This window comes from Solanum verrucosum, unplaced genomic scaffold (genome assembly GCF_900185275.1).
Source record: "Solanum verrucosum unplaced genomic scaffold, falcon-dt-bn FXZP01000108.1, whole genome shotgun sequence".
NCBI lineage: Eukaryota > Viridiplantae > Streptophyta > Magnoliopsida > Solanales > Solanaceae > Solanum > Solanum verrucosum.
The window spans coordinates 1,027,315-1,043,148 of NW_026020274.1; the positions used below are offsets into that span (position 1 = coordinate 1,027,315).

Sequence of the window (15,834 nt, forward strand, 5' to 3'; positions counted from 1 at the left end):
GTCCAAAATGAATGATAGAAACTTGTGTGACTGTAAATCATTTCATTAAGGGTAAAATAGACATTTTATAGTTACATTGTTACTTAATATAGAAATGTGTCATTCTTTTTGAAACTGATTAAAAAGAAAAGTAAGTCACATAAATTGGGACAGAGGGAGTAGTTAACTAAAAATTTTGCCAACTCACGTAATTTTCCTTTAATTTGATTTGATCCAACTTTTCAATTGTTTCTATATTTATCTATTTGGCCAAAATGAAGTGGTATGGGTGTTTGTCATGGGTGCATGTCATGATGATTCATGATGGTGTTGAATCACATGACACATGGCCATTAAGTGCCTAAGAAAAATATCTCAATGCCACGTCTGCAAATCTGAAGGAAGAAGGAGAGCTCAGCTAAAGATCTCTTCTCTTCTTCTCTCTCTTCACATTCATTTCTTTTCTCTCTCTACTTTTTTCCTCCAACCAAAACCTGTTAAACAATCTTCTTCAAATTTCACCTTCCAATTTCAGGTACCGTTTTTTTCTTTAATTTTCTGCTATAACTCTGAATTTTTTTCTAGTTTTTTAAAGCTCCGTTTCTCTATGGGATTTGTAATTAATATCTCTGCTGTTGTTGATTTGTTATAACTTTCTTGCTTTTGCCTCATTTCATAATGAAATTGGTTAGGAAGTGTGGAGATTCACTTTTTGTTGATCAAGAGAAAATATATGTTGTTAATAAGGTTGTTACACATATTTATTGGAACTAAAATGTTATTCCAGTAATTTGGAATTTATAGAATTGTTGAGTTTTACCAATTTTTTTTTTTTTTTTTGGTTTTCCACTTGGTGTCTGGTACTCACATTGGAGGGAGACTAAATTTGTAGGTTCCATTTTGTTGGGGAGAGACACTACCAAAAGGATTTTTTCTATTTCTAAGGGTTCGAATACAAAACTCTTATTAAGGGTGGAGGGATCTCAACCATGCCACTCAATTCATGTTGCTAGTTTTACAGTTGAATAGATTCTGTCCATTGTATTCCTTATGCCTATTTATACATATGTTTTTTTACTTGCTAATGTTTTCCTAGATTGATTTTCATACTGTCCAAGTTTACTTTGAATATAACTCGTTACGGACTGGTGCTTACTTGAAAACTCTTAGTATATTAGTTAAAGATATAACCACTAGAGTATTATTAGAGCAAAGGCGAAGTCGAGGATTTTTAGTTTATGGATTTTGATACACAATCCATTTTGCTTACTGGGTTTTGGATATATTATTTTTTTGATCAGATAAATGATTTTATAAATAAAGGGGGAAAAGCCGTATACCATAAGTAGAGAACCCACAACAAAATATGTTTCTCTATGAATGAAACCAATCATCTGTAGGAACACCAAACATTAACTAAAAACAAAAGGTTTGCAGCTCTACATATTATTTATACATATGAAATACAAGGTTTAAGCTAAAGCCTGTAGCTACAATGGTGGCTCCGCATCTGTATTAGGAACCCCTAGTGTTAGATAATCCATAATTATGGAGTATTGAAATAATACGGACCCAAGCAAAATATATTTATGATATTGAGGATTCATACATCCAACCCAACTAGTTTGGGATTGAGGCGTAGTTGTTGTATAATTCTTTGTTGAGCTTGAAAATCAATTTTCCTTGTAGTCATATGATTTTTGTTTGTGCCAATTTAATGGGCTGTTAAGTGAATTACCATATTCCCCTATTTTGCCAGTTTCATCATCATTTCTCTCTGATGTTTTAATTTTCATAGAGTTTTGGTTTTATATTTCGCTGTGTCAGCGAGGATGCCGTCATTGAATGAAAAACTTGATATATGAAACAACGTGTTTTCCCTCTAGATTTCCTATGGAAATCCTCCAATACTTCTTTCACACAACTTTTGGTGCTTGGTTTGATCAAACTAATTAACCTTCTTTTTTTATCTCTTGGAGGATGCTTATTTCTTTATGCATCTGTCTAATAGTTTTGACTATCATTGTGTTTTTCTGTTTTGCAGGGCAAATAGTCATATGTTGTAGTTAGTATCTGCTTACTATTTAATCAGGGAATTTACATTCCCGTAACCTGCATATTATTTCAGAGATACCTTGAAGCTCTGAGGTGGTTTTGCTCATTAGAAGTTCTGGACCATCCTTTGCTAGGATCCTAGATGTTGAAATTACAATCTGTGGATCCTAGATTGGAAGTGGTACTTGATGGCCTAATTTGTAGCATCCTCTCATATTGATAAAATTCTTGGATTGACAGCAGTTATATGGCCGCTACATGCGAGAGGTGGATTGATGGCCTTCAATACTCCTCAATATTTTGGCCTCCCCCTCAAGATGCACAACAACGGAAGGTGATATCATTTTCTTAACATTACAAATAATTTATTTATTTTTCATTGCTTAGGTTGGGTTTAAGTACATTTTATCATATTTTTGGAGACCAGTTCTTTGATTGTTTCTATTTTTTATTCATGTGGATGAATGTAGCTGCACTATGGGCTTGCCATGCATTACTGATGTCATTACTCTCAACTGTAATGCATGTAGAGATGCACCCTCTTGAACATAATTAAAAACAAATGAAAAGAGAATAACGGAGGGATCTTTGAAAACTTTATCATCTATGTTTAGTTTGAGTTGCTTAACCACTGATTTATTTGCTCAGTTCTAAGAAAAGAAAATATAATGATTAGGTAGAAGAATAACTAGAGGATTTCTCCGCCCAAATATCAATGCCTGAGTTGGAGGGATAATAAAAAGTGCTATTGCTTTTGCACTACATAGAAAGAAAGACTACTCTATCCCAAACATGATATATTGAAAATAACATATCTTAGAGTGCTTTAAGTTACAACGGACCTACCCATGCCATATATTAGTGAAGTAGTCTCAAGAATTACACAAATTTAGGTAGTAGTTCTTTTTTGTATGCTTAATGATTTTAAATTGTAAAAGTCTAAATAATTCCTCTTCAGTTGGCCACTCATTCAGTTTGATTGGTTTTTGCTAATTGACCTTGCTTTTAGTTTTTGAATTTTAAGAGGCAAATTGATAACCAAATCGAAATTGGTGTAGTTTGATTTGAATGTTTCAACTACATCTTTGTTTTCTAGTTCTAATAATGTCTAGTACTCCAACTGGATTTACGTGAAATATTTTGCCTATTGCCTATGTATAGTGTTATTTAAGATGCACTTCACATGTGCTCAAGTCAAAACCTACTTGCAACACAAGATGGGCACTTCGCCATGCCTAGATGTCGTTCTTGTTGGGGTCAAATAATAAGGCGTCATGGGGAAGTGATGTAAGATGAATACAAGATAGAGAGATTCAAGAGATAATTAAGAAATCGAAGGGAGATAGAGAAGAAAGAAAGAGCAATCCACAATTGAAGTAAATTAGAAACCCAACAAATGTTGATTTGCAATTCTCTAATTTGAACAAACAATTACAAGATTAAATTCAAGGGAAGGGAGGAGTGAACTCATACATGAATAATCTTACCAAAAGATATTCAATGTAGAGATAAAGAGATAAATCCACACAACTCACCAAGAGTATTCACCTAATAACAGAGGCGTATCTAGAGGGGGTGCCGTGGGTTCACGTGAACCCATGCTCCCCTCTCTAGATCATATATAGTAGTGTTATATTTTTTTTAAAAAATATTTAAATATAGATGTGTGAACCCATGTTCAAAGTATCATATAAAAATGCGATGATGATTGGGTGCACTTCTCTAAGTGAGAGACAGAAATTTAAATCTTATATCTATCTTGTCTCTTTGAGTAACACTTTTTCAAGTGGTTATCAGTTACACTTTTGTCGTTTCAACTAATTTTTCTTTTGTTTTTTTCCTTTATTCTTTCAAAATTTTCAAGTGTGTTACATTGAGAATTCTTAAAAAATTTAGCATTGTAAACTTTTTATATAATTAAATCAAATGTGTATATTAAAATTTAAAACTAGTAGTATTATATATTTTGGACCTATAATTTTTAAACTTTAATGATTCATATTACGAACTAAAAGTCAAATCGATCAAATTTATATTAGAGATACATTTTTTCGTAATCGTGCACCCATCTAGCCGAAATCCTGGATACGCCTCTGCCTAATAATATTGTCTACCCTAATAATCTCTATTCAATTTTATTTATACTAGATAAGAAAAGACATAAATGCCCTTAATTTCATGTAGACCATACTTGATCAAAAGGACCCTAAAACATAATGTTAATCTTTTCTTGTATTGGTTCTTGTCACATGGGGTTTGGGAATAAGTGGATTGGTTGGACTGAAAGCTGCATTTCTTTTGTCAGATTTTCATTCATCATCAATGGGTCCGTAGAAGGCTTCTTCCCGACTTTTGAGGGTTTAAGACAAGGGGTTACCCTATCTCCCTTTCTCTTTATCTTGGTAATGGACGATTTAAGTTCAATGCTTCCTGTTGAAGTGTGTGACTATTTCATCTACAAACTTAAGCTGTTAGAGAGAGTATACTTTTATTAGTTAATTATATTCTCAACACGCCCCCTCATGTGCGGATCTGATTTTTTTTTCATGGGCCAAACAATGGTAATTCTTTTTGATATGGGTGACAGTGAGATTTGATCCTAGGACCTCTACCTACTCTGATACCATGTGAAATTAGAAGAAGAAGAGATATTGTGAATTAAATTGATTGATCATTCCCTCAAGTTGATGAGATTAATAGCTGGTAGAGACGATGCAAATAAGGAAAGAAGATAATAAAATATTACACAGTCTCCTAAATGCCTAATTAAAGGGATCAGAGAATATTCTCATATCTAGACTATTCAATCATACCTTTTTAAAATATTCTCATATCTAGACTATCCAAATATACCATAATTAACACTCCCCCGCAAACTGGAGAGTATAAGTCATAATCTCCTAGTTTGCCACAAATATAGTCAATTCTGGATCCTCAAGAGTGATTTTGTGAAAATATCCGCCAGTTGATCTTTTGAGTTGACAAAACTTGTGATGATGTATACAAACTCAATCTTCTCTTAAATGAAGTGACAATCTATCTCAATGTGCTTCGTTCTTTCATGGAATATTGCATTAGAAGCGATAAGTAGTGCAACTTGGTTATCACAAATCAATGTTATCAGTTCAACTCCTCCCATCTTCAATTCTCGGAGAAGTTGTCTCAACCATAGAAACTCTCACGTATCTAGTGCCATAGCTCGATATTCTGCCTCTACGCTTGATCTAGCTACGACAATTTGCTTTTTACTTTTCCAAGATATTAGATTGCCTCCAATTAAAACACAGTAACCTGAAGTGAACCGCTTGTCAGAAGGAGATCTTACCAATCTGCATCAAAATATCCAACAATGTTGGTGTGTCTCTTTTCTTCGTACAATAAACCTTGTCCTTGAGAGCTTTTGATGTGTTGCAGTATGCGAATCACTACATTCCAGTGAGTATCACAAGGTAATTGCAAAAACTAACTAACTACACTAACAACAAATGAGATGTCTGGTCGCGTGATCGTAAGATAGTTGAGTTTGTGAACAAGTCTCCGATATCTACTAGGATCTTTTAGAGGCTCCCCCTGTCCTGGAATAAGCTTAGTATTTGGATCCATTGGACTGTCCACATGTTTTCAATCCAACATACCGACATTTTGCGAAATGTCCAAGGCATATTTCCTTTGAGCAATAGCAATACCATGCCCAGACTGTGCCACTTCAATGTCTAGAAAATTACTTTTAGATTGCCCAAATTCTTAGTCTGAAAGTGACTTGAGAGGTGTTGATTGAGTTTAGTAACACCTTCATGATCATCTCTAGTGATAACAATATCATCAACATAAATAATTAAAAAAATATGTTTGCCATGGGATGAATGCCTATAGAATACAAAGTGATTAGCTTCTATTCGGATCATTCCAAACTGTTGGACAACAACTCGAAAACAACCAAACCATGCTCTAGGAGATTGCTTAAGACCATAGAGGGATTGCCAAAGTTAACAAACTAGTCTAGACTCTCTCTGAGCAACAAACCCTGGTGGTTGCTCCATATATACCTCTTCAGCAAGTTCTCTATGTAGGAATGCATTTTTGATGTCCAATTGAAAAAAAGGCCTATGATCATTACTCCCGTAGAGATGAGAAGACAGACAAAAGCCATCTTGGCAACTAGGGAGAAATTATCTCCATAATCGATGCCATAAATTTGAGTTTATCCCTTAGCAACCAGTCTTGCTTGAGATGATAAGTAGCTCCATCCGAACCTACCTTAACGGCGAATACCCAACGACAACCAACTATGGTTTTACCTTCAGGTAAAGGAACAAGCTCTCAAGTACCATTATCATGCAAAACACTTATCTCCTCAATCATAGTTTGATGCCAACTTGGATGAACCCGTGCTTCTACCACAATCTTAGGAACTTTGAGTGATGATAAACTAGCAAGGAAGGCATGATATGAAGGTGATAGATGATGATAACTTAAATAAGTATAAACGGGAGTTTGGTTGGCAGTAGTTCCAGTACCTTTGTGAAGAGCAATAGGAAGATCATTTGATAAGTTCTCGACCGAAGCAAAAGGCATTGTTGGAGCAGTCACCAAGATTGCTTTGTGCACCTATATTAGACCATCTCCAACCCATCTCTATTTTACTCTCTATTCTCTATATTTGGAAAGTAAAATAGAGAATGGGTTCTCCAAGCACTCTCTATTTCACTCTCTATTATTCAATTATAGAGAGGTGAATAGTAGTTCTCCAAATTTGGAGAACTACTATTCACCTCTCTATTTTACTTTTTGATTATTTTAATATTATTTCTATTATATTACTAGTTAAGTCTTTATCATTTGTTATTATTTTCTGATGTAATATAACATTTAAAAATATATTATTAACAAGTTACTACTTCCACCCAAATTAATAATTTTTTTATTTTATTTTAAAAAAAAATTGTCACTTTAAATATGTAATTTAAAGTTATTTTAATATTATTTATATTATATAAGATTATTAATTAAGTCTCTAATATTTGTAATTATTTTCTAAGTAATATAACATCTAAAACATATTATTGATAAGTATACTACTTCCATCCCGAATTAACAATTTTTCTAATTTAATTTTTTAAATTTTTTTGTCATTTGAAATATGTAATTTAAATTATAATTATTTTTCATTATGAAGTATGCACAAAATTTACATGATAATTCAAACAATCTACTTTTATGTTATAGTGATAAATTATTAAACTACACTTTAATGAGCATGAAAATATTTGATGCAACAGTTCAAAATGGAATAGGTGAAGTAAATTAGTACACGAAATAATTGGATACAAGATGAAATTGTTAATTTATACAATTTTTAGCTACACCTAAAAAAAGAAAGACAAAAAATTGCTCATTTTGAACTCCCTGATACATTAATAGAACATTTATGAGAGTAACGTAATAGACTTGAAAGTTGAGTATTTATGTAAAATTTATTTTACAAAATAAATTTTACGATGATACAATATTTATGATGTAATTATATTTCATCAATGATTTCTCTTATATTTGAATTGTTCGTTAATATGTATTATATATAATATTTATTGCAACTTATGTTATTTAGAAATTTAGATTAAAATATAATTTTATATTAAATGAAGAATTTGAAAAAAATAAAATTATGTATTACATAAAGATTATAGAATGATTATTTGCAAAAAGAAGAAATGAATTATTTTATGAAATAAGAAAATAAAATAAAATAAAAATAATAATATAATATTGAGGAGAGAGAAAAATATTCTTTTTTAGAGAGTAAAATAGAGAATTGGGTTGGAGTTGGTTGTCTGAAAAAATAGAGAACTCTATATTTGGAGAGTAAAATAGAGGATGGGGTTGGAGATGCCCTTAGAGTTAGAAATACCAACTGGATAGCAAGTTAAGAAGGAGGTTGAGGTCGTTGGGAATAGACATTAAGAGTTGGAGGTGGAGTTGAGGTTAGAATAGTTTGAATGGGAAGGATTGCTATGGCCTTTTGATTTTCCGTACTAGGAGAAAAATACAAAGAAGTTTTGGAAAAAGTATTATCGAGATGAAGTACTTATTGGTAGAGGGATCAAAACATTTGTAACCTTTTTGTAGATGAGAATACTCGAGAAAGACACATTTAAAAACCTTATGGTGAAGTTATCTTTTCGGGGGGTAAGGTTATGAACAAAACAGGGGCAACCAAACACACACGGATGAAGGGGGAGTAAATTTTGGTCCGGATAGAGGAATGAGTGAGGACTCTGGTACTACAAAACAGATGAAGGCATGCGATTGATTAAATAACAAGTAGTAATAATGACATCACCCCAAAAATGTAAAGGGACATGATTATGAATAAGCAATGTTTGAGCTGTTTCAATAAGATGTTAGTTCTTTCGCTCAACAACTCCGTTTTGTTGAGGAGTATGTGCACAAGAAGAGAAGTGCAATAAACCCTGGGATGACATAAAAGAAGAGAGAGAAGTAGAGAAGTATTATCGGGCATTATCAGTGATTAACTTCTTAATGGAAATACCAAATTGATTGCGAATTTCAGCATGAAATTTTTGAAAAATGGAGAATAGCTCAAATCTAATTTTCATTAAAAATAACCATGTGCACTGAGAATAGTAATCAATTAACAAAATAATGAAAGCTTAAGGAAGAGCTAACACGACTTGAACCCCATATATCCAAATGAATGATATTAAGCATAGAGGTGGCCCTATTATTGACGTGCTTTGGGAAAGAGGCATGAGTGTGCTTACCAAGCTGACACGACTCACATACTAGCAAAGATAAACTAGATAAACTGGGGACTATCTTTTGCAATTCCAAGAGACTTGGATGACCACCTATGTCTCTAGTATGGATTAGAAATTCCGGCTAGGCACTTCAAGGAACATTGGAGTTGAAATTTCTCTTTTTTTCGAACATGACACTCTTTTGTTTTGTGGAGTTGAAGAATCACCAATAAGATACTTAAGGGCTATCTTAGTAGTGTTTGAAGTAGGACTGTGACTCTAGATAAATTGGGGAAAAAGCTTTGGGTATGTTGTCAATGATGTTTAGGACATTGATAGGTTAGGGGAGGTTCTGGGATGTTAAATTGGAAAATTCCCTATTATTTGGGTATGCCTTTTAGCAACGAGATACAATCAAAACAAGTGTGGCAAAAAATAGAGGAGAAGTGCCGCATGAGGCTTGCTATTTGGGACAAGACAATATCTAGTAGACTGATTCTCTTTAATAGTGTCCTTAACTCGCTACTCACTGATCTCATATCTCTATTTCCTATATCTATAAGTGTGACAAAAAAGCTAGATACAACCCGGAGAAACTTTTAATGGGATAAGAACAAAGTTAGGAGGTGTATGTTTTGTGAAGTGGGATAAGGTAGTTATGGAGAAAAAAAGGGTTGGCATTAGAAATCTACGGATGCACAATAATAGTTTTCTTATAAAGTGGCTATGGAGGTACCGAAAGGAAGACAATTGTTTATGAGGGTAATTTTCTACAAGTATGGGAATCAAAGTCCTTGGTACATAGGTTATGTGCTCTCCCTCATGGACAATGAGTTTGGAAACATATCTGCAGCTTATGGCCCACCTTTGAAGCCAATACAAATATCAAGTTAGGAAATGAGATGAAAATAAGATTTTGGTAGGATACTTAGTTTGGGGCGGGGTGGGTGGATAGGGGAGGCTTTTCCATGGCTAGAAGCCTAAAGCCCCTTACAAAGTTAACTGCTTTATGTGGTTGTTGGCCCATGACACATGTCTCACACCAGGCCAAGGGGAGCCTCTTAGTAATCCTAGACGAGAAGATATAGGATGCTGGTAGGAAAGTTGAATTATCTCATTGTGACTCGACTTAACATTACCTTTTCGGTTAGTGTTGTAAGTCAGTTCTTGGATTTTCTGTCATTGTAATGTAGTTATTCACATCCTTCGATACATAAAAGCTGTTTCAGGGAAAAGACTACTTCACAAAGATTGATGACATGAGAAAATTGTTGGATATTCAGATGTATACAAGGCGGGGTTACCCTGTGACAGACAATCCACTTTTGGATATTGTGTTCTAGTTGGGAAAGATTTGGTGTCTTGAAAAAGTAGGAAACAAAATATGATTTCTAGATCATGGATAAAAGCAGAATTTCGGGATATGACAGTGTGATGAGATTAAAAAATGGAACTCGTGTGGGATGAAGCTGCACTTCACATTGCACCTAATCCAGTATTTCACGAGAGGACCAAACACATATAGATTGATTATTCTGTTAGAGTAGCTACTCTTAGGCGACACTCTCACAAGGTTCTTCTGCGGTCAAATGATCAACTAGTGGACATTTTCACCAAGTTCCTAGCCGGTGCAAGAACAAGTTATATGTATATGTAGTAAGCCTTGTACATATAATTTGTATGCACCAACTTGAGGGGGAGTGTTATAGCTTTTTTGGCCAAGCTCATAAAATGAACCTTTTTTTTTTTTTTGAAAAGGTAACTTGTATTATAAACACAGGAATACTCTGGACGCATTCCAGTAATACTTACAATCAGAAATACAAAAGTGTTGTTGTTGTCCTATGAACTCCTTAAGGACTCTAACATACTAGTGATATCCTCATCTTCATGAGGATATTCATGTTTACACCAAAAATAGAAAAGAGTTAAACATTTCAGCTTCGTCTTCTCCATAGAGCAGCTCTTGTTCTCAAAACATCTTTGATTCCTTTCCAGCCAAATAGTCGACCAAATGCAGGCTGGGACAATCTTCCATCTCTCCCTGTGCCCCGACTGATTTCCATCCCGATTCCAACATGCCAAAGCTTCCTTTATGTTTCCTGGCATAGACCAACTGATGCCCCTTTTATTGATGAAAATTTGCCAAAGTTTCACTGTCTCCTTACAGTGTAAAAAGAGATGATTTATTGTCTCTGTCTCACATTCACAAAAAAAATATCTGGAGCACAAATCGAGGCCCTTCTTCATACGGTTATCCTGCGTGAGAACAACCTGTTTTGCTAAGAGCCAAGTAAAACAGGCCACCTTGAAGGGCACCTTAACTTTCCAGATCATTTTCCATGGCCAGTAGCTTGATTGAGTGTGTGTCCTCTGTGAGTTTCTGTAAGCTGTTCCAACTGAGAATCTCCCCTGTGTATCTGGAGCCCATAACAATGTCTTCTCTGTTATTGAGTTCCTTGTATTGTTCCAGGATATTTAGAAATTCAACCATTCTATTCACCTCCCAATCATTTAAAGGTCTTCTGAACTTTAAATTCCAACCTTGAGCATCTCTCATTTCTTTGACAGTGGCCACTTTCTGTAGACTCAAGCTGAATAGGTCAGGGAAACTAGCTTTAAGTGAAGCTTGTCCCGCCCAAACTTCCTCCCAAAATAGAGTTTTTCCACCATCTCCTATCTTAATTGTGCACTTGTTTATAAGTTTTGGCAATAGATTCCTGATTGTCCTCCACACTCCGGTGCCATATGGCTGTGTTGCTATGTTGCTGATCCACCTTGTCTCCATTCCATATCTAGCCTTAATGGTATCTTTCCACAGCGACTGTTCTTGTGATGCAAATCTCCACAGCCATTTCATTAGCAGGCTGTGGTTTTGTATTTTCAGATTCCTTGCTCTTAGTCCCCCTTCTTTCTTGCTGACTAAAACTTCATTCCACTTGACCAAGTGAAACTTGTGCTTATTTGGATCGCAGTTTCCTTGCGAAAGAAAGTTTCTTCTAATGACATCTAATCTGTCTCTTACACTAGCTGGCATAGGGTACACCGACATCATGTAGGTAGGCAAAGCATCAAGAACACTGTTGATGAGAGTAGCTCTGCCACCCAGGGATAAATACTGACTTTTCCATTGGCAAGCTTCTTCTCGCTTTTCTCCAGTACATTGTTCCATATGCCTTTTGATTTGCTCTTATCTCCTAGAGGCATTCCCAAATATATTGTGGGCAGCTCCCCTATCTTTCCTCCCAGAATATTTGCCAGACTGTCAATTTTAGGTACCTCATTGATTGGATAGATGTAACTTTTGCCCCAATTAATGTGTAGACCTGAAGTTGCTTCAAACAATATCAATATTATTCTTAAAAACTCCAGTTGACTGATGTCTGCATCACAAAATATTAGCGTGTCATCTGCATAATGGAGATGTGAGATGGCTAGACTCTGTCTATCCTCCATGTTTGCATTGAAACCCCTTATCCAGCTGTTTGTCTGGGCTGTTCTTAGCAAATCATTGAGACCCTCCATTGCCAAGATAAAGAGAAAAGGAGATAATGGATCCCCTTGTCTCAAGCCTCTCTCAGATGAGAAGAAGATGAGAAGAAACCTGTGGGAGAGCCATTAATCAAAACTGAAAATTTCACTGTAGTGGTGCAAAATTTGATCCAGTTTATCCATGTTTCCCCAAAACCCATGTTTTCCAAAGTCTTCCATAGGAAACCCCAATTTAAGTGGTCATAGGCTTTCTCTATAGCCAGCTTACAGAGAATGCCTGGGACCTTGCTAATTTGCCTTACATCTACACATTCGTTGGCAATCACAATAGCATCCATGATTTGCCTGCCCTTAATAAATGCCATCTGATGTGTATCTACCAGTTTTGATACAACTTTTTTCAGCCTCTCAGTCAACACTTTTGAGATGATCTTATATATGCTACCTATTAAGCTAATAGGTCTAAAGTCTTTTAGTTCTTTGGCCCCCAATTTTGTTGGGATCAAGGCTATGAAGGTGGCATTGAAGCTTCTTTCAAAAATGTTCTGATTATGAAAGTTCTGAACTGCTGCCACTACTTCTTTGCTTACTATTTCCCAGCAATTGGTGAAGAATGCCATGGTGAAACCATCCGGCCCAGGTGCCTTGTCCCTCGCACATGCCATCACACATTCTTTGATCTCAGCCTCACTAAATTGACTTTCTAGCATTAAGTTATCTTCTTCGCTGATAACAACACCTGATCTATGGTTGAATTGAGGTCTCCATATCTCTGCTTCTGTATACAACTTTATACAACTTCTGATAAAATTTGGCAATCTCCTCCCTGATCACTAATGAGTCCCCTGTACACTTACCATCCACCAGAAGTTTGTCTATATTATTATATCTTTTGTGACAGTTTGCAGTTCTGTGAAAAAACTTTGTGTTTTTGTCACCTTCTTTCAACCATATAGCTCTGGACCTTTGTCTCCATGCGACCTCCTCCTTTTTTGCATTTTCCTCAAACTCCACAGTGAGAGTTGTTCTTAGATAGATCTCATCATCAGATAACTGTCTCTGGTCTTGTATTACCTCAAGCTCTGTCAACTGACTTAGGATACTCTGTTTTTGTAGTCCCAGGTTGCCTTGGCTAGTCCTACTCCACTCTTTTAGCTTGCCTTTCAAATATTTTAGTTTGTCAGCTAAAATATAATCTGGTCTGCCTCTGCAATGGTGAGATTCCCACCATAGCTTTACTTTCTCCTTGAAATTTTCTGTCTGCAGCCACCAGTTCTCGAATTTGAAGAAAGAATTTGATCTCTCCCATTTTCCACATTCAAGAATTAGGGGATAGTGATCCGATGTTACTCTATGTAGGACTGATTGTTTGATGTTCCTAAAAGAGTTTTCCCATGCTTCAGAAATCAAAAATCTGTCTAGTCTGGCTGCAACATCATGGCCTTCCCCTTTCTTCCAAGTATACTTGTTCCCTGCTAATTGTAAGTCCACTAGCTCCATATCCTCGATGAACTCTGAAAAATCCCTCATGGCTTTATTATATCTTGAACAGTTCTTCTTTTCTGAAGGAAATCTAATGGTGTTAAAATCTCCCACCACCACCCAATGACCTGTGAAAAGTCCTCTTACAGCCCCTAGTTCCCACCAGACCTCCTCCCTTTCTAATGTACTATTTGGAGCGTAAACTCCTGTCATATGCCAACTGAGGTCCTGAGTTTTGCCCACAAATTTACAAGTTATACAGTATGTACCTGTCTCGCATATTTCCCCATCCCACAGTCTGCTATCCCACATTAGAATTATGCCCCCTCTTGTGCCACTAGCTTCTAGTTGCACGTACTTCACCCATCTGTTCGACCATAAATCTTTAATGATCTCCCTTATATCCCCTTGTAATTTCGTCTCCTGAAAGCAGAAAACATCAGCTTTCCAATTGTGTAACAAACTTTTAATCAGGAGTCTCTTCCTGGCATCATTGAGACCCCTCACGTTCCAAGATATGATGTTAACCTTCATTAAATTGGACAATGGTATGTCCCCCCTTGCTTCTCGTGCCGTAGCTGAGAAAATTGCTTCCAGATTCCAACCTCTTCAGTTCCTTTGATCCATTACTTTTGGGAGTCAACGGAATCAGAGCCTTCACTACTTCAATGGGGTTTTGCCTCTTCCCATCTATCTTCATGAACAATTCCTCAGCTAAACTTTTGGCGAGAAGCAGTTTGTGTTTGACCAATAAATTTTAAAAACATTTTTGAGCAACAATTAGTGTTTGGCTAAACTTTTTGAAAGTGCTTCTAAAGTGTATTTTTCTCAAAAGTTCTTTTAATAAAAATGCTTTTTAGAGAAAATCTACTTTTTAGCTTTTGAAAAACATGTTCCGGTACTCCTCAAAGACACTTATTTTCTCTCAAAAGCTTTAGCCAAACTCACTTTTATTTAAAAAATAAGTACTTTTTGGAAAAAAAGCACTTTTGGCCTCCCAAAAGCTTGGCCAAACAATCTATTAGAATCCTGGTGAATATTCTAGAATGTATATAAATGTAGTAGGTAGCTTACTTTCCTCCTATTCTAATTGAGTAGTGATTTCCTTTTCTTTTTAGTACATGTAAACATAGTTATTTATACCCCAATAGCCTGAGGGAATAATCAAGACGAGTTCCTCTCATTTCTCTTCCGTTTCACTGAAAATACCTACAAGATTTGGAAGTTGAGATGGTTACCTAGTTCTTTGATCAGATTGATTATTTAAAGGAATTGAATGCTCTATGATCTGAGAGTCAGGAAAGGAAAGCAAGTTTTATGTGAACTTGTGCTAAAATTTTCTAGTCCATAGAGAACAGAAGAAGCAAGATGTTGAAAATAATCTGGAGAATCAAAATGCCTTCAAAAGTTGATTGCTTTACTTGGAGGTACTACTTACAAGGCATGTCATACACAAGTTAACCTACTTAAAAAAGGGTTTTGCACCAGATATTCGAAGTGCAAAAGCTGTAAAGAAGCCCTTAAAGGCTTAAACACCTGCTTTTGTGCTCATTTAGCTGTCAGTGTAGTGCTTGTTCTGTAGAGCCAATGTGCAATTGATTATACCGAATTACTTTATAAAGCTGGATGGAGGATAAAGAAGTCAATCTGGTAGACAGTTCCTTTTTGCATCCTTGCAATTTTTGGAGGGAAATGAACTATACATCATTTTTTTGAGAAGGTAACATATTTTATATATTTATCAAAACAGCACCTAGGCTGTGCTTAGTGCTTACCATATTTACAAGTGAAAAAAGAAGAAAAACTGCTCCAGAAGTCTTAACAAAAAACTAGGGTGTCTATGATAGAAGCAATATCTTCTATGTATCTCAGGCTAGACCAAAAAACAGAAAAGTCTTAAGGAATTCAACTTAATCCTCTGAACTGAACTGCTAATGTCTTCAAAACATCTGGAATTTCTCTCATATTGTCCACCAAATGCAAGCTGGGACAATACTCCATCTATTTCCAATCCTGCATCTGCATCTTCCCAAAATGAATTATACATCTTTTGAAGGAAAAATTGATG

General features: G+C 35.4%; 1 protein-coding gene across 2 annotated transcripts in view; it reads left to right on the forward strand.

Annotated features, from left to right (window-relative positions):
* Nucleotides 1-381: 381 nt before the first annotated feature.
* Nucleotides 382-15,834, forward strand: part of LOC125834154 (protein GIGANTEA-like) — a 40,149-nt gene continuing 24,696 nt past the window's right edge. Inside the window, exons 1-2 of one of the 2 annotated variants that reach the window (XM_049513349.1) lie at nucleotides 382-514; nucleotides 2,024-2,368. In XM_049513349.1, coding sequence (XP_049369306.1) covers nucleotides 2,282-2,368 — 87 coding nt within the window. In that variant the 5' untranslated portion in view covers nucleotides 382-514; nucleotides 2,024-2,281. Of the gene's footprint in view, nucleotides 515-1,980; nucleotides 2,369-15,834 lie in introns of those variants that run through there. The other variant, XM_049513348.1, reaches the window with a different exon arrangement.